The sequence below is a fragment of the Mesocricetus auratus genome, unplaced genomic scaffold, assembly GCF_017639785.1.
Source record: "Mesocricetus auratus isolate SY011 unplaced genomic scaffold, BCM_Maur_2.0 Super-Scaffold_15014, whole genome shotgun sequence".
Lineage (NCBI taxonomy): Eukaryota > Metazoa > Chordata > Mammalia > Rodentia > Cricetidae > Mesocricetus > Mesocricetus auratus.
Genome location: NW_024429186.1, coordinates 16433463 through 16451852, shown reverse-complemented (window position 1 = coordinate 16451852; position 18390 = coordinate 16433463). Strand labels below are relative to the sequence as shown.

General features: G+C 52.3%; 1 protein-coding gene and 1 long non-coding RNA gene across 3 annotated transcripts in view; one reads left to right on the top strand and one right to left on the bottom strand.

Annotated features, from left to right (window-relative positions):
* Itpk1 (inositol-tetrakisphosphate 1-kinase) overlaps positions 1 to 18390 on the bottom strand; it is a 134246-nt gene that overhangs the window by 34172 nt on the left and 81684 nt on the right. For both annotated transcript variants that reach the window (XM_013112223.3, XM_005068385.4), the window contains exon 4: positions 2491 to 2608. In XM_013112223.3, coding sequence (XP_012967677.1) covers positions 2491 to 2608 — 118 coding nt within the window. The remainder of the gene's footprint in view (positions 1 to 2490; positions 2609 to 18390) is intronic.
* On the top strand, positions 486 to 14174 carry LOC121139268. The gene is made up of 5 exons (XR_005876172.1): positions 486 to 541; positions 803 to 923; positions 1259 to 1333; positions 2956 to 3067; positions 13762 to 14174. It is a non-coding gene; the product is annotated as an uncharacterized LOC121139268 (long non-coding RNA).

The following is an 18390-nucleotide window of genomic DNA, read 5'->3' as shown; positions in this document are numbered from 1 at the left end:
TCATTAAAGTCTTCAGCGAGCTCTAAGACCCAATAAAGATGTCTGGGCCCTGCAGCTGCAGCGGAGCAGCGAGAAGCTACTGTTTCAGGTGACCCGGTGGGGCAAAAAGGATACCTTGTTTCTACAGATGAAATCCCCATCATTCTAACTGCTGCCTTGAGGATGAACCCCATTACCCCCGTCTAGAGTACACAGGACAGGTTAAGTGACCAGTCCAAGATCACATGGGCAGCTGGAGTCAGATTCCAATCCAGCTTCAACCTGTCTCCCTCCATTGCCTGTTTATTTAGCTCCCTTGTGGCACCTTCCACAGACCCCCACATACACGCCCCCCCCATTCCATGGGCATGCCTAGAACATCAGATGAGGCCGTGAACCTGCCAGTTTTTTCTACCAGCTCACCCTTCTCTCATATATAATGCTACTTGCCCTTTATGAGATCAGTGTCCAACCAACACACCTTCTCACCTGGGGCAACGCAAACCATCCAGACCCAAGGAAGAAGGTTGCTGGCTGCCTGCCCTCAGACCCCACAGTAACTGTAAGTGCTGAGTATCGGGCTGCCGTCAGAAACGAGGCCTCTAGACCCCTCTAGGACAGTCAAGCTCAGCTCTTCCCCAGGACATACACCCCTTAGAGAGGAGGGTAGGGCTCATCAATGTCCCAAGTAGGACCTGGACTGCGCTATGTATCCTCTGGTGGTAGCTGTGAGAGGCGAGCTTAGGGCAGCGCTGGGATACCAGTGTCTGCTAACTCTCGGGCCTCTGCTGTGGTTTAGATACAATGTGTCTCTCCTCCCAAGGTCCTCGTGGTTGGAGGTCCCTAAGGCTGCAGTGTAAGAAAGAGAGAAACCTTTAAGCAGAGTTTCCCAGTCTGTGGATGGCAACCTGGCAGGGTCCGAACAACCCTTTCACAGGAGTCAGGTAAAACCATGGAAAAACAGATATTTACATCACGATGCATTACAGTAGCAAAATTCCAGTTATGAAGTAGCAACGAAAATAATTTTATGAGTGGGAGTCACCACACATGAGGAACTGTATTGCAAAGGGTCATGGCATTAGGAAGGTTGAGAACCACTGCTCTAAGGAGCGGAGACTTATGTGTGTGTGTGGGGGGGGCTCCTAAGGTCAATGGGACTCCTTGGTGGTTCTCACAATGGGTTATTATAAAAGAAGCAAGTTTGATTCCACTCAATTTTTTGTGTCCATGGTTCAAGACATAACCATCTGCTTGTCTCCTTCTGTGTTCCTGCCAGTGTCACCTGCCATGAGGTAATGTAGTCAAGGGACAGCCTTGCCCTGAACTGCTTGGACTTGACTTCAAAACTGAGGTAATTAACCCTTTCCTTTACACAGATAGCTTAGCTCCGGTATTTCGCTATGGTAACAAAAAGCTGCCCAATGCAAGCTCCAGGACTCTTCTGTGAAATGGTCAGGACCTCTGTGTCTAGCAAACAGCACTGACAGACAGAACATGAGAAGTTTCAGGCCAAGCACATGGTGCTTCTCCAGTAAATGGATGCTTCCATAGCCCTGTCCCCTCATTCAGGACTACCTCTGATCCTGCCCACCAAACTGTGCTCCCTGGTGCCGCCCCCACAGAAAAGGACCATTGAGGTCAGGGTTCAAGGCATCTTAGGCCACAGACATGGTCTACATGAGGGGCAGCCGGGGGGAATTACTCAGCAGCCCATGGGCAGAGGCAAAAGAAGGAACTATTGCTTTAAATGAAAATGAAATGCCTCAGTAGGCAGAACTGGGGCGGGAGACTAGGCATTTACCTTTCACAAGGATCTTTCTAGAATGTCTGTCTCACAGAAACCTACACCTTGAAAAGGCAGTCTGCAGCCAGGTGTTGGTGGCATACGCCTTTAATCCCAGCACTCAGGAGGCAGAGGCAGGCAGATCTCTGTGAGTTCGAGACCAGCCTGGTCTATAAGAGCTTGTTCTGGGACAGCCTCCAAAACAATACAGAGAAACCCTGTCTCGAAAAAAAGGCAGTCTGTGTTCTTCTGGGGCTGCCCTGGTCCCTGGTGGGGTCAGGTGGGCTAGAGAGACAAGACCTCTGGATAAGAGCCAGCAGCTGGCAGAAGCTCAGCCTCGAGGGGCAGGCTCTGCCTAGGGGAACGGCATGTCCCCCCAGGTGCCCAGCAGTGGCACTGTGCGTCTCTCTGATTTGACTGAAGGCCCCTGATTTCCCACTGTCTCCTTTGCCCTGACACCAACCATTCCGCACACACTCCCATTCCCTAACCACAGTGCTATCAGGAAACCTCATCTCCCCCCAGGGGTTCAGCACAGCAGTCAGAATATTCCTTGTATTTCTTAACCCTGCTTGCCAAAGAGAACACAGGCCCCCATAACTCAATTCCTTCCTGTGTGCAAGTGCTCAAGACAAGATTCCTTGCCCTTCCTGGCACATTAATAACCTGTGACCACAGAGGTGGGTGGGCCACCTGTCAGGAGGCTGGGCCGCATGTGTCCATACCTTTCATGTAGGCCTCAATCCTGCGGATAAGCTCGTAGGACTTGGAGCGGTCTAACAGGGTCCTGATGGCGGGGAGGGGGTCCAAGACGATGGTCTCGGGGTGTGCATCAATGTACTCCTGAAAGAAAAGCCCACTTATGGTTAGAGGAGGGGTTGATGCTGCGGCAAGGGCAGTGACAAGACTGTGTGCCCACAATCCTCCACGCATCTGTTGCTCTCCTGAGCCTTCCCCATCTCAGGACTTTGGCTAAACTAATAATGGGTCCAGAAGATGACCTTGCATCTGTCCAATCAGAGGCCGACTTGGGGCTCTGGCTGGGATTCTGGGACAAAGGGGTTCCCTGTCCCTTGAAGGAAGAAACACAGAGACGGGGTATCTGTTAGCAGGCACAATGGGAATTTAAGCAGAGGTATGTCTCGGTACACAAGAGCAGCCACGTTCTGATGAGGCCATTTGCCCCTCAGGTAGAAGCTATGGCTGGATCCAGACCTGGTCTATGTGCTCAGTAAGCTCCATCAGAGTGCCAGTCCAACGGCCTGCACCAATGGAGAAGGACTCCAAGCAGAGAGGAAAGGTGTAAGGACTCATAGAAAATCCGTAAGAATGTATGATGAACAGGGCCACACCACTAAGTGCTCAACCTTGTCAGAAACGTGTCAATCAGAAGGGCTTCCCCTTCAACATCGAGCAGTTGTTTGATGGGCACTACAGAATCTCAAGGGAAATGAGGTGAGGTGGGGTTAAGCCTTTGGGGAATCTGCATCATCCTGGGAAGGAGCAGGAGGCTTGGGGAGATGGAGCAGCCAGTGAAGGGCTTGCTGTGCAAGCTTGAGGAACTGAGTTTAATCCCCAGGCAGGTAAAAGCAGGGCATGGTTGTTCGTGCTGTAATTCCAGCACTAGGGGAGAGGAGGCAGGCAGAACCCTAGGGCTTGCTGGCCACGCAGCCAATCCTACTTGGCAAGTGCCAGGTCAGCAAAAGAACATCTCAAAAAACAAGGTGGATGGTTCCAAAGGACTAAAACAGTCGATGGTGATCTCTAGCTCCCCCCCCACATGTACACATATGTACATGCACTCACACCTACGTGTACAAGAAAAGCCACCCTGTCGTGACTCCAGGAGCCCCAGGCAGAGTGAGTCAGAGCCACTTGTTGACAGATGGAAATGAGACTGTCCTCTCTGGCTCTTCAAATTCATAATCTGAAGGATATAATTACAAGATGCTGAAGAGAGAGAGCGTCAGTAAAAAGGCTGGGCTGGAGGAAGGCCCTTCCTCAGCACCTGTGAATATGATATGGACTTATTTGGAAACAGTCTTTAGCCCTCATCAAGTTGCAGGCCCTCCTTTGGCCTCCAGGCATAACTATTAGCCCCGCTAATATCTGGATTTTAGAATTTCAGCCCTCAATCTATGACAGAACGAATTGCTTTTAAGTCACCAGGCATACCGTCAAGACAGCCTTGGGAAAAAAAAGCACCCACATTCAACTTTATCACCGCTGCCTTCAAGCCAGCCCCACCCTGGTCCACACACCAGGCTGAGGTCAGCAAAGGTCAGGGGGGAAAATACCCATAGTGCTGCTTCTCTAGTAAGCTTTATCAACACAAAGTAAGATCCCGAGTGTTTTAAGAGAGCCTGTTTTTGCTCCTAGTATCACTTTGAGAGCATCTGAGTCAAAGCCAGATTCATACTCACTTTGTCTCAAACTGTCCTTCCCATGAACTCGCACAGGACTTCCTTTCTGTCCTCTCCCCTGAATGCTTAAATCTCCCTCTCTCTCTTGGATGTGCGCCACCTGGGAGGCCTCTGTGCTGGCACCAACTCTAGCAGATTCCAGTCACCTAGTCACTCCTGAGCTGACTCCCTTTGCCCCACGGCTGCTTAGACAGCCACTATGCAGCTCCATGAAGAACGGCCATTAGGCCACACGGCTGTGCTCACTGCACTCTTACCTAGTCTCGGCTTACTAAGAGCTGTTCCTGGGCCCTGCTGCCCCCATGGGGGCTTCTCACGGGCGGGCATCCCTGCTGGCCTTTCCTTCATCGAAGCATGCTGACACACAAGCCCACTCGTCACCCATCCCGCTCACAGGGCCTTACAAAATGTGACTACAAATGTCAGTGCTGGGGTGTCTTGCAGGTGCAGCAGATACACCAGTGAAGAGAAACTCTACACCCAGCTCCCAGCTCCATGCTCTTGGCCAGCTCTGAAAGTCCCAGACCCTCAGTACTCGGGAGGCAGACTCAGGCCGATCTGCATGAGATAGAGGCCAATCTGGTCTATAGGGCAAGTTCCAGGGCAGCCAAGGCTACACAAAGAAACTATCTAGCAAAGCCAAAAAACAAAACAAAACAAAAAAGGTCCCAATCCCTCAAACCCCTTCCCATTCCAGTGCTTCCAGAAGCAGCCTGGTGTTCTAGGACATGACAGGAACCAAGGCAGCCAGCCACTGGGCTTCTCAGGGTCTCTCAAGACACTGCAGGCGACCCTGCAGGTTCTTGTACAGACAGCCTTAAGTTCCAAGAGTCTATTCGCTGGAGAAACCTGAGGAGCAGAGTTTCAAGGCCACATGAGGATTCCCTGGAGAGAGAGGGGCAACTGTTTGCTGGCAGCACTTCAGGTGACACTCACCACCAGGGGATGACTGGTCCCCCCAGCAGCTGAAGCCACCCAAACCCTGACATACATTTCCTCCCTATGCCCCAACAAAGCTCATGTGGTCCCATGTTCCTGCACTAGGACAGAGACCTTTAAATAGAACCCGATATCACCAAGGCAGGAATTTAAGCCAAAATCACAAGAGAAAGAAGTCACATGAAACCAGAGAGGGAAGCAGTCTGACAAGCAGGCGCCAACAAGCTCGGGCCTCGGATGAAAGCAGCGGTGTGCACGGAAGAATCTGTGCCCAGGCGAGCCGTCTCTCTGGAGACGGAGTGGGGCGAAGGCTTTTCCCAGCTTCCCTGTGATCACAAGTGCGGTTTTCCTCCCAGCTTTTCAGCTCCTCCATTGTATGGAGGGCTGCATGCATTTTTCACAAATCTCTTAGAATTGCCAAAAAAATTGCTGGAAGAAAGACGCAAACCATCACCACGGCAAATGGTAAACACCCATTCCCCCTGAGGGCTGGCCTGCCCAAAGGGGCCAGGGTGAGACCCTGAAGTGAACAGGGGAGTCTGGTCTTTCCACAGAAACGGACAGCCTGGGCCCAGTAGGGTCAGGAGCAGGCAGAAAGTTCCACTGTCAGAGGGGATAAGGAGGCAAAGGCGAATTAGGTGCCCACTCGGAGCACAGGCTGGTCCAGGTCCAGGCACGATGCCCTTAGGGGCACTGACGACACACTGTGGGGTGACGGGGAGACAGTTTCACCCTGCCATCTGAGATAAATGAGAAGGATGGGGGAGGATCTTCCACATCTCTGCAGTCCCCTGGCAGGGAGACGGGCTTTTCTCTCCCACAGGAAAGTGCCACCAGGAGCTCCAAATTCACATCTTGCCTGTGCGTTACAGTTAGTTTTTGCCGACCAGATACAAACCTAGGCAATTCCTAGGAAGAAGGAATTCTCTCACTTGAGGAATTGCTCCCACCAGACTGGCCTGAGGAAGCAATGTCACATCTTGACTGCTAATTGACGGCAGAGGGTCCATCCCACTGTGAATAGTGCCTTCCTTGGGCGGGTGAGCCTGGGTCATTTAGGAAAGGCAGCGTGGGAAACAGCCTGTAAGCAGCATTCCTCCATGGCTGCTGCTTCAGTTCCAACTTCTGGGCTCCTGCCTCAGCTTCCCTTGATGACGGGATGGCAACCATAAGCTGAAATAAACCCTATTCTCCTCGAGCTGCTTTTGGCCAACACAGCAAGGGGAGGAAACTAGGACACCGTGTCACGTCTTCCAAGGCTCTGGAGTCTGCAGTTCCATGACGTGACCTAAGCTCTGGATAAGGCAACCCCAGGGAGCTGCTCACGATGACCAATGCATAGAGGGTGGGTAGGACATGGGGAAAAAAGAAAGAGTCCTGCATTTTGCAACATGGGACTCAGCAAACCCCTGGGTTTGAGTCCCTGGGTTCACCCTGTCCTCACCCTGAAGACTCTCAGGGTCACCCACTGTTGCCCCAAGAGGTCCCAGTCTCCCAAGGACACGTATGAGCACAATCCCACTGAGTGTTCTCCCAGAGACATCCCTGTATATGATACCCACCTGTGTGCCCAGACCAGCAGGGGCTAGCATCAGAGCATCATTTGGCTTTGGGAGGAGACACACTGGGCATCTTGGCCCTGCAGGTCCTAACCATGGGCTCCTGTGAATCAGGAGGTGTGTGTTTCAGTAGCACCTGACCAAACGAATGGCGGGAATGATCCCAGTCAGAACTGAACAGGCTTTCCAAATAGCTGTTGAAGATTACTCTCATGGGAGCTGCTATGAAAAGGGGGTGACCTGAGGCCTTTTCAGTGTCACGTTCCTCCTCTTAGTTCCTCTGGGCTGGCCTTCTTATGCACTCCTCCCATGCTGGGTGGGAGCCTGGAGTCTCCTCATCACCAACGCTGTGGTACCATGATGGACCTGGGCTCACCTCTAGGGTGGATTACTGCTAATATACCTAATAGACACAGGTCACAGATGCACTTTTCTCATACCCACACTATCAAGGAGGTCCTGCTAGCAACCTCTCTAACAAACAAGCCAGGGCTCATTGCACCTCAGTGAAAGAAGGTCCCTACGGGATGCTGGCTCTGATACTAGGCACAAGGAAACCTGGCTCCAGGAAGGTCAACTCAATCACACCTGGGCCAGAACCACCCAGCTCATTCCTAGGAAGCCTTTCCCGTGTGCCGCAGCGGGGTTATGGCCTGCAGCCTAATGGCTGCACAAACTGAAGCAGTCCACATGGCAGCGTGATAACGCACACAGGAAAAAGCTGCCCAGGGAGGCTGCGTCCTTCTCTCCCAGTGTGGGAGTCCTGTGAATCTGCAAGCAAAGGAAGATCCCTGAGGCCAGCCCGTCTTCTCGGGAAGGAAGTAGTAACTATGCCAAGGTTCCCAGCCCTCGATTAAGACTAACATAAATGAAGACAGATGCCCTTGGGAGATTTCATTAGTGAGTGACGGTCCAAGTGGGTGCTTATAAGGAAGATTCCAATGGCTCAGCGCGGGGTTCTGAGGCATAGGAGTAACACAGTGCGGGGCAGGGCAGTAATGGAAGAATGCTAAGGAATAAGGAGATCGCATGGAGGGGAGACGATGGCCCTCAGTGGAGTCAAGGAAACCATGCTGCAAAGGTACAGCTTGGTTCTGCACAAAGGGAAACCTGACCTCAGAATGCCAACACCATGTAAGGATGGAGACTTAGGCTGTCGCAGTGGGGAGGACAGGTAGGCAGTGGACCTTCTAGCAGATCAATGGAGTCATGACGTCAGCCCACTGTTGAAAGACTTGACATCAACCAAGGCCAAGCCCAACATCCCCCCAGGCAATGCTTTTCTTCCCATCACCTGCCTGTTCACCACAAATCACTCAGTTGCAAGTGTCTTGATGCAGAAGGGCATGTCCAGCTGGCACCAGGTCTAGTGCAGGCCAGAACATTGGAATATACAGCTAAACCTTGGAGCTAGGCTTTCAGGAGCCAAGGGGCAGTTGTGACAGCATGCAGAACATACCAGGGGCTGAGGCACCAAGCTTAGCCATTCATAGTATCAAAGGCAGAGCTGTGCTGTGTGCAGCCTGTGTCACCAGTCCCTGGTGGCTGGCCAAGGCTTTTTTTCTGCCTTCCAATCGTTTGTAGACCATGTCTTTCAGACCAGCAGCACCCGGCCCCGCCCCAGGCTAACACAAGGGCCCAGAGGCACCATTCAGCCTGAGAGAAAAGCAGGGTCAAAAAAATGGGCTGAAGCCCTTGAGCCAACTAAGTTAATGGTTTCTCGGTTGTCCTAGCTGTCCAGTAAAAAAGTTCAAAGTGACTTATTTTCAGTAACCCCGCTGGCTTTTAAGATCCAGACACTCAGGTTGTAATGTGTAGAACAAAGCAGAAAGGTTCCTGGGCCCCTGTGCTGAGTCAGCCCGAGGCATACAGGTCCAGAAGCCTGTGGCCATGCTGCCCTGGAGTACAGAGCATGTGGCTGCAGGTTCCTTGCTGTGGGCCAGTTAGGTACATGTACACAGAGGCTGCAGCAGAAAGCAAACGGGTGCTCTGTGAGTTCGAGGCCAGGCTGAACCGACAGCCTCCAAAACAATACAGAGAAACCCTGTCTCGTAAAACGGGCGAAGCACAGCCCACCTCCCCTACCATGGACAGGCCAAGGCCTATCTGTGACAGACACTAGGCCAGACAGGGCCATGCCCAGGGCTGACTTTTCTTGAGTTTCCACACACTCTGGTCTTGTCTGATGTGTGGAGAGAACTTCTTCACCCACAGCTTCCTGTCTCGCTCTCTGAAAAAGCTTCTTGGGAGAGTCGAGCTTCCTGTTAGCAGACATTTGTATTCTAGAGAGCTTGCTCACACCTGAGCACTCAGCCTGAGGCCTCCTGGAGTACAAGAAGCTAGCCCCTAGGAAGAGCGGGCGGGTATAATTTTCACCTATTAAACTACGGAACAACAGCCACTTCCCATCTACCATCACAGAGCTAAGGGACTCCTAAGTGGCAGCCATTGTGGGGCAGGGGATTATTGATGAGGGAACACACAGTGGGGCGGGGCAAGCGTCTGGCCATGAGGGAATGTAGGGAGGGGCTTCTGAGGCCACCAATGCTCAAGAGTCACAGACACAGGTCAAGAGCAGAAAGGTCATTTCAGGCCGATGCCTTGGGGAAGGACACTCAACACACCTGCAAACACTTGGTACAGCTGGGGTAGACGTGGGTGTCAAAGAAATGTTCAGGCTGAGGTCCCGGAGACAGAATAGCTAAGGAGTAGTCGACCCTGAAGCAGCAAGATCCCTGGCCTGGGGAAGAGGGGTGATGAGGGCAGCCTTGAAGCCCAGTGTGACCACTCTGTAAGGTCACAGGACAGAACAAGAAACACACAAGCCTTGGAAGTGAGTGTGGTGCAGTGCTGGCCCTGGGGCCTGTGGGCTGGACTACACATTCACAGAACGGGGAGGCTCTTGGACCCTGACTTTTTACACCAACTCCATCTCTGAGATTTGGGAGAGCTGACAGAAAGGACAGCAGTATCCACTAGAGCCCTCTCCCCAGCTGTGTTCACTCCCAGGGGCAAGGCAGGATGACCAGAGTCTGACAACTCAGGATGCAGAAGAGACAGGCCATACACAAGCCCCCAGCACAGTCAGGAGGAACAAGGCGGTCCCCGCAAGCTCATTAGATCAGCCAGCACAGCCCTTCCCAGGGCCCAGAGTGCCCAGAAGCAAACTAGCAGGTGGGAGGAGACTGCTGGGACCCCCCCCAACCTCTGCAGGAGGTAGCTCCAGGCCAAGAAGCACTGATAGGAAATGGAGCAGCATGTGAAGGTGGGGATGGAACCGGAGTGACCTCAGCAGAAAGAAAATGAAAACTGCAGACTCTGTTTCCATCACGGTATCTATCCTACAGATCCCTTGCACACATCAGACACATGCATGAGGGGAGCCACCCGCAGCTGACTTCTGAAGTCAGGTTCATCGTGAAGAACTAGCCAGCCTGTTCTGTTGAGGACCACACTGAATGGCCGGCCTGCTGACTGCCACTGAGTTCCTGGCGGCCACAGGCTCCCTGGCCTCTTCTCCCAGCGCTTTCTTGCTTTGCAACCAGAGATCAAAGCTTCCACCCGGAACTTGTCCTTCAGCCTGCGGCAGTGCGGCTAAACTCTGGGAAGGTCAGGGGTCACTCGGGAGACGAGCTCCTCGCTTGCACATGCAGCCTTCTTCCAGCCTTCTAGTTTCCAACAGGCCCCAGCTGTGTGAGACAGGGGGCCGCTCTTGTTGCCAGGACTCTAACCTGGCCTGTGGTGCTACAGACAATGCACCCGGTGCCACATGCTTTGGACAAGTGGCCCAGGCAGGCTCAGAGATGGGAATTGCTTTGCCAACAAGTGGGCACCTACTCATGTCACCCATCCCTGCCACAGGCGGCACGCATGGGGGTGGGGGACAGTGTGCCCTCACTTCCCCCTTGGAGAGCGTGCAAAGATGAAAATGGTGCTTGGTGGTCAACTCAAGGTCATCAAGAAGAGGACCTACACAATGTCACTTGTCTTCAAAGACTCCTCCCGTTGTGGCAGGCCTTATCTTGCTTCCTCCTGGCCCTCACCCTAACTGGAGCCATGTTCCTTTCTCTTCTACTCACGTGCTTTCCTCACACCATTCCTGAGCACACATATGTGATGGGGGAAGTCCTGTACATTTGTTAATAAAGCACTGTTGAGCCAATAGGAATCTAGCTAGGTGGGACTAGGAGTCCAGGAGGATTCTGGGAAGGAGAAACACAAGGAGATTCGAGATGTAACCGCCATGGGGTAGGAAGCCCGGAACTATTCTCCGGTAAGAAACATACTTAGATTAACAATTATGGGGTAATTACTTAAGTCAGAGCTAGCCAGTAAGAAACAAGCAAGGCCAACAGCTTCATAATTAATACAGCGTCTTGTGTGTTTATTTGGGGACTACAATGCGGCAGAGCCCAGGCGGCTGGCGGGGGATAAACCAAAGCAGCTAGCAAAGAAAAAGCTTCTCTTTACACATATGCACACACTCGAGCTCAGTCCATGAGGCATGTGCTGTATCTACCTGGTCTGTCTCATTTATTGTGGTTTCTGCAATGTTCTTTTGATTCCCGGCACACAGCGGGTACCCAAATAGGACTTGCTGAATGAATGAGTGAATGACTCCAGTCCTCACTTGATAGCTGACTACTAATCAGCCGGAGAGATTGACAAATGGGGTAGAGTTGACCTGGGGTTGGAGTTCAGAAGGTGTAGAGAAAGGAGATGTGGACACCATCCACATATTCATGCGGGGCAGGGCCTCACGGGGTGATGACCTCATTCTTTCTTCGGTCCATCCCAAGAGGAGCAGCTTCACACTCATTACACGAGACCAAGGAAGCCAGCCACTCCAGCTTTACAACTGCAGCCCACGTGGGAGGCACAGAGACAAACCAGCATATAGAATCCCTACGTGAGCTGGGAAGGTAGAGATGGGCACCACTCTGCCCCAAGTAAGGTCTTGAAAAGAAGCCCGGCGGACAGGACAAAGGCCTCTAGGACTGGGAACCCATCCTCAAGTTCAGAGAACAGACCCCTCGGGGCTTTGGCATCCACACTCATGAACAGAACCAGCGGTCCTGACCCCAAGCACGCAGAGTTGCTGAAACTATCTCCTAAGGATCACAAAGAATTACCCAGTTGAAGATGTCAATGATACTGTAGCTGAGAAACTGTAAAGATAATGGGTACAAAAGCTCTTTTCACAACTCTAGAAAACATTTCTTGGTGTTGTTTGCATATTTTTGAGGCAGCATCTCACAATCATCTCCTTCAGTCCCCCAAGTATTAGGGTGGGGGGGTGTGGCCCCTGTAACAGAAAATATACTAAGAAATACCTTTTTTGCTTACTTGTTCATTTGACTTGAGACAGCCTCATATATCCTATCTGGCCACAAAGTCACTATGTAATCAAAAATGACCTTGAACTCGTGGTTCTTCTGCCTCCAGCTTACAAGTGCTGAGGGTACAAGTATGTACCACTAGGTTCTGCTAATAAACACATTTCTAAAACTCAACACGCACCAAACCTTGAGGTAGAACACCACCTGTCACACCTCAGGGCTCGGATCCTGGGCTGCTGAGTGGTAGGGTTTGGGTCTTCTTTCCACTGTAGGGGGTGGGGGGTGGGTAGGGGGGAGTGCCTGCAACCAGCCAAAGGCATTAAATGGTGTTCCTTCCCTCAGCAGAAAGAGCAGTGCCCAGTCCCTACCATTTGGCTCGGTCTAAATAAACAATGGGCAGATTGTGTGGCCATCTCCACCACGGGAGTACTGGCCTTGTGACCCAGACTTGCAGTCATCTTGAGGCTGGCCTCATGGTCACCCCAGCACTGAGTCTGCTGGGACTGGGATGGGCCCAGTTTTGAGTTCCTTGGCTTCTGCCAGCCTATGTTTCATCAGTGCCTGGCACAGCTGGATCAGAAGCAATGCAAAGAAGTGATCTTTTCCTAGGAGACCCTGAGCTGAGGGGAAGGGAAGGAGTGTCCACTGGCTACTGTCCAAAGTAAGCCCCTCGTGCATATGTGAAAAGGATACAAGCTACAACCCTGGCCCTGCTGCTGCCTAAACAACCTGGGCAGGTGACAGTTTCCTTAGACTTTGGCTTTCTTGCCTGAAAAATGCATGACTAAATTTCATTATCTAGAGGACTGAGATGAGGAACAGCTAGTAAGATACGAGCCAAGACCCAGGCAGTGTGCCCACACTGTACCTGATTAGCCCAAGGCAGCCTCTGCAGGAGATCTGCTGTGACAATACAAAATCTTCGCTGGGTCTCATGCTCTGACTCTGAGCCCAGAGGCCCACGTACAAATCAACAGAAGCCCAACTTAGACGGTTACACAACTTCTTGCAGGGTTAGATGTTGCCTTCCTAATTGGGCTAGAAGGCCAAGAACAAGGAAACCTTTGTCCCCTGCCTTCCCCTCCATCCTCCAGCCAGACACAGACCCTCTGCTAGTGGCTGCTCGGCACTGAAAGCTGCCGGGTTTGACTCCGTGCTTGGGGAGGCATCACTTCTGTACTTTGGGGGGGGGTGGATGGGCTTGGGGGATGTCACAAGTACCATTCAACATGTTCCCTCTGTAGCAGGAAGGATGACTGGACTGGCTGGTGAGGGGCAGAGCTAAGGACAATAGCCAAATCCCTCTGACCACCTCCTCTGCCTGACCCTGCCTCTCGGGCTAAGCAAGCCCACATTTCTAAGGCCCTCACAGGCCTGCCTCCCACTAAGGGACACTTTCATAATCTCTGCCTCGATGACTCCAATTACAATAGAGAACTCTTAAGTCGGCTGGGGCCACAGATAAGGCTAGGAGCAAAGTGCTACTGTCACTGTAGTAACTGCGTTACCAGAAGCACCACTGAGTACTTCAAGGTGCCACAAGGTCTGCATATACTGCTATACACCAGCAAGGAAAGTGTGTGCGCGTACACGTACACACACACACACACACACACACACACACACACCGGCACACACAGCACTCATCCTAGGCCAGGCACAGTCTTAAACACATAAGCATATATTAACTTGTTTAATGCTAACAAAAACTTTACGGGCTATTTTAATTTTTAAAGGGAAATAAGAGTCCTGGGCTGAGCTCAGTCCCCCGCCTGCAGGGAGAACCTACTGAGAGCATTACCATCTTCTCGTCTCCCTGCCATAAGCAACCATCAGGGACTAACTGCTCCAGCATCTGAGGTCCTGAATACCCAAGAGATCCTCAGGCAGCTAGCAGGAAGAGCCCTGAACACCATGCTGTCTGCCAGCCACCAGAGGTTGGCAATTCCACTATTTAGAAGCAAGCTGTAACCCCCTGCCTGAGTCCAGACCCACCTGCTTCCTGTCTCCTGGGGATGACTAAACAGCTCTTGGTACCTGATGGAGAACTAAGGAACCAACATGGGGGGGGAAGGGGGATATGAATTGCCTTCCTGGATCCTTGGGGCAATTAAAGTGCTCTTGCCCCAGACTCCCTTTATATACTGAAGACCTACAGGATGTAGCAAACAGTGGCCTTTGTCTTGTGCTGGCAGCTGAGGGAGGGAACACTGCACTACAGCACACTCGGGGCTGAACATGGAGCCCAGCTGGGACTCCAGTGCACATTCTGCACCCAGACAGCCAAGCTCTGGTGACTACCTGGTGTCCTACCTGCTCCAAGTTCACCTCACATTGGCGAAACTCCTGAACAGAGCCTCTCTCTGCCAATTAATCTGACCTTATTACCACCATCATCTTACTCCCAAGTCTCTGCATGAGAAAGTCCATGCTCCACGGCCTGGCCCCAAAACTCTTGAGCGCTGGACCTGCCACCTTCTGGTCCAGCCTACAGGTTCCAGGGCACGTTCCTCCATACAGCCAGACAGCATCTCCTACCCCTCACACCTCCTAGTCCTCTTCTGCTCCTAGCCATCCCCTAGAGGTATGCACTCCACCCACCCCTAACCCACAGGGTCTGGCCAGCACCAGTGAGAACAAAGGTCCTGGGAGCAAGGGGCCCCAGGAGGGACAACAACAACTGATGATGAATTATGAATTTCCGAATGGTGAGAAGTAAAGGCCACGGTGGGGAGGGCTTGGGACCGGAGTTATAGCTACTACTGGGAGGAAGATGACCTCCAGGAACGGAATCTTGGCTGCAGGAACTGTCTGTGCAAAGGGTGGGCAAGAGTCAGGCTTCAGTAGATGCTGTGGAGGGCTGTTAGGAGGAAGCCGGACTTTAATCCCAGCACTCGGGAGGCAGAGGCAGGCGGATCTCTGTGAGTTTGAGGACAGCCTGGTCTACAGAGCAAGTTCCAGGACAGCCTCCAAAGCCACAGGGAAACCCTGTCTTGAATAACCAAAAAAAAAAAAAAAAAAAAAAAAAGTTAGGAGGAACAGCATGAGGTTGACCTTGTTCAGAGCCAAGCAAAGTGGTACACGCCTTTAATCCCAGCATTTGGGAGGCAGACACATGTGAGTTCAAAGCCAGCCTGGTCTACATAGTGAGTTTCAGGACAAGTCAGAGCTACATAGGGAGACCCTATCTTGAGAAAACAAACAAACAAACGACAGACAGACTGACTGACCTTGTACAGGAGAAAACGACCTCCTTCCAGATGATCAATATGGAAAGGAGGGGCTAGTGAGTTAGGTGAACTGGTAAAATGCTAGCCTTACAGTGAATGAGAACTTGAGTACAATCTGAAGAAGGAGAAATGGGGGGAGGGAGGGAGGGAGGGAGGGAGGGAGGGAGGGAGGGAGGGAGGGAGGGAGGGAGGGAGGGAGGGAGAGAGAGAGAGAGAGAGAGAGAGAGAGAGAGAGAGAGAGAGAAAATGCACCAAGCATGGCATGGCAGCATATACTTAAAATCTCAGTGTTGGGAAGGCAGAAACAAGCAGATCCCTAGAGCTGACACCAGGCCAGTCTAGCCTACTTGGCAAGGTTCAGGCTAAAGAGAGACCCTATGTATTTAAAAAAAAAAAAAGCCTCCAAATTCACAGTGCGTGTACACGTGTGCCCACAAACTCACACACAATCCCAAAGGCCGCCAGCCCTACCCTTGTAGTCATGGTAGACAGGTGCCACCAAAAGTGACAAGACAGGAGATTGCTCTTACTGCTTAAGGAGAAGCCGGGAGGCCCCAGGGTCCCTCTGTACCAGCCACACCCATCCCCACCTGCCCAGGAGACACAGCCCTGCAGGACCTTTGCCCATGTCTGTGCTGATAACGAAGTCTCAGGCAGTGGGCAGAGGTGCCAGACGGCAGGCTCCGCATGACCCTTGGAGCAGAAAAACAACTGACTCATCCCAGTGATCCTCCATTGTGAGGCTAATCCAAAAGGAAAACTGACTGGGAATGGTTTCCATGACAACAGCTTGAATGGCCTGCAGTATGCACCAGGCCAGCACCCTTCCACCTGCTACCTGGACACAAGGAGGGAGCTGGCCATAGCTCCAAACCTCCCTTCCCTGAGGGTCAGAGGCTGTGGAAAGCATCCACAGAGCATTGCACTCTAGGGCCATCAGGAACGTCTCCAAGACTCCTCTCTTCCCAGGCGTACAGCCGTTCTTGGGGACCTGAATACAGATGGGGCCCTTTTGGCAGAGCCCCTTCATACACTTAAGGTGCAGCGCCATCAAGGAGAGATGGTCAGGTTAGTGCTGACAGTCCCACGAGTCCTGTCCCTAGCCTCCATCCTGGGTCCTTCGATCTGTCCTAGGCTGGTGCCATTGTCCCCAGACTACCTCCACTCCTGCTCACCTCCTGGGGTCTCTGAGGTACACAGCCTGATGCTCTTTCTCATAAGAGTGGGTCCCTTTCCCAGGAAGACACGTCCTGGTCATTATCATGCATCTGGCTTCTTGCTGAAACAGTCAGCCATAAGAATTTTCCCCAGAAATACCTAGGTTGCCATCCCAGGCTGGGGTCAGCAAGGTGTGTGCTCTGTATATGGCAGACTCAAGACCCAGCCAACAGCCTCTCTACAAGACATCCCACAAGCACATGTTCTCCAGAATGTTCTTTCCCACACCTAGAGCAGCTTTGGTAGCTGCCCTGGGCGGAGAGCTCTCTCTAGTGTGCCTGGAATAGAGGGACGGGGTCAGGGATGGGGGCACTGAGCTAACTACTGACCAGGACATCTCTTTACAGAAGAAAAAATAGGAGTGAACAAGACTGTGACAACACCTGGGAAGCCACAGGCATTCGGGCCCCATTTGCTCCAGGAAGAAGGTGCCTGCCTCTTCCTCCTCCTCCTCCTCCTCATTGTTAATTCTTATTTATTTTAAAGAACTTTATCATCATCATCATCGTGTATATGGCTGTTTTGCCTGCATGTATGCCTATGCACTACAAGTGTGCCTGGTGTCCATGGAAGCCAGAAGAGTGCTTTGTATTCCCTGGAACAAGATTCGTAAATATATCCGGGTCCTCTGGAAGAGCAGTCAGTGCTCTTAACCATGGAGCCACCTCTCCCGCCCTCCAGAAGGTGTCATCTTAATGACAACAAATTTATGCTATTGAGGTTACATGGCCTATGCATTTAGAGGCTGGCTCCACCAGCACTTGGGAGGCAGAGGCAGGTGGATCTCTGTGAGTTCGAGACCAGCCTGGTCTGCAGAGCGGAGTTACAGGACAGGCTCCAAAACAATGCAGAGAAACTCTGTCTCACAAACAAACAAACAAACAAACAAACAGCCCCACCTACTTCCTGTTCACTCTTAGCTTCCTACTCCTTCTGACTGGCTGCCACCTCGCCATGCTAGCCCTGCACTATGGACTCTCCCTCTGGAACTGTAAGCGAAAACAAACTCTTCTATAAGTCACTTTGGTCACGGAGCTTTATCACAGCTACAGAAAAGTAACTAACACACTACCCAGCCTGCAACGCTTCCCCACCTTGAGGCAGTCAGGCTACATGTTGGCCCAAGTAACACAGAATAAGGTACCGCAGACCAGAGCTCACACAGTGACTCTGGATATCTCCTGCTGGAGTCATCATCACTCTCCTCATACCTGGCCTGGTACTCCCAGACAGAGTTTGCCAGGGTCCCTGCAAGGTGCCAGCACTGTCCTCTGTGGGACCGGTGGACATTTCTGCCTCAAGGGTCTACACAACTACCCAGGCTCTGATGTCTCCCCAGAGAACCACTGCCTGAGGAGCTGTGGGCACAGGAATTAGATACTTAGGGGCCTCCTAAGGGACAGGAGGCATGAGTGGGGAGTGACGATGCTGGCTGCTTCACTGAGTGCCCACAGTACCTACAGGATGGTGGTGAAGGCCATGTGGACACTTGGTCACTGAGAGGTGGAGGGAGAGCCACCAGCAGGGAACAAGCAGTGGATTCAGGAAGTCAGTACTGGGCCCTGCCTCCGCCACACCCACACGGCTCTGAGCCGTAGTTTCCTGGTTATAGAACAAGGCTGACAGACCGGCCCGGCCCTGAGGGATACAGAGAGGAAATGGGCTCAGGCTGGCTGCTTTTCAGGCTAAGTCCAGGCCATGGGAGTGGGAGCCAGTCGGGGCATACCTTCCTGTCTTGTCTCAGAGCACAGCAGGAACCCAGGGAGTAAGCATATCACATGATAGCAGCGAGCACCTCCAGGACTGAGCGTGGGAGCACTTTCCATCACCGCCCAGCTGCTCCTCCCTGCCAAGCACCCATTTTACAAACCAGAAAACTGAGGCTCCATGAGGCCGGGGAGGGCCATGGCTACAGCC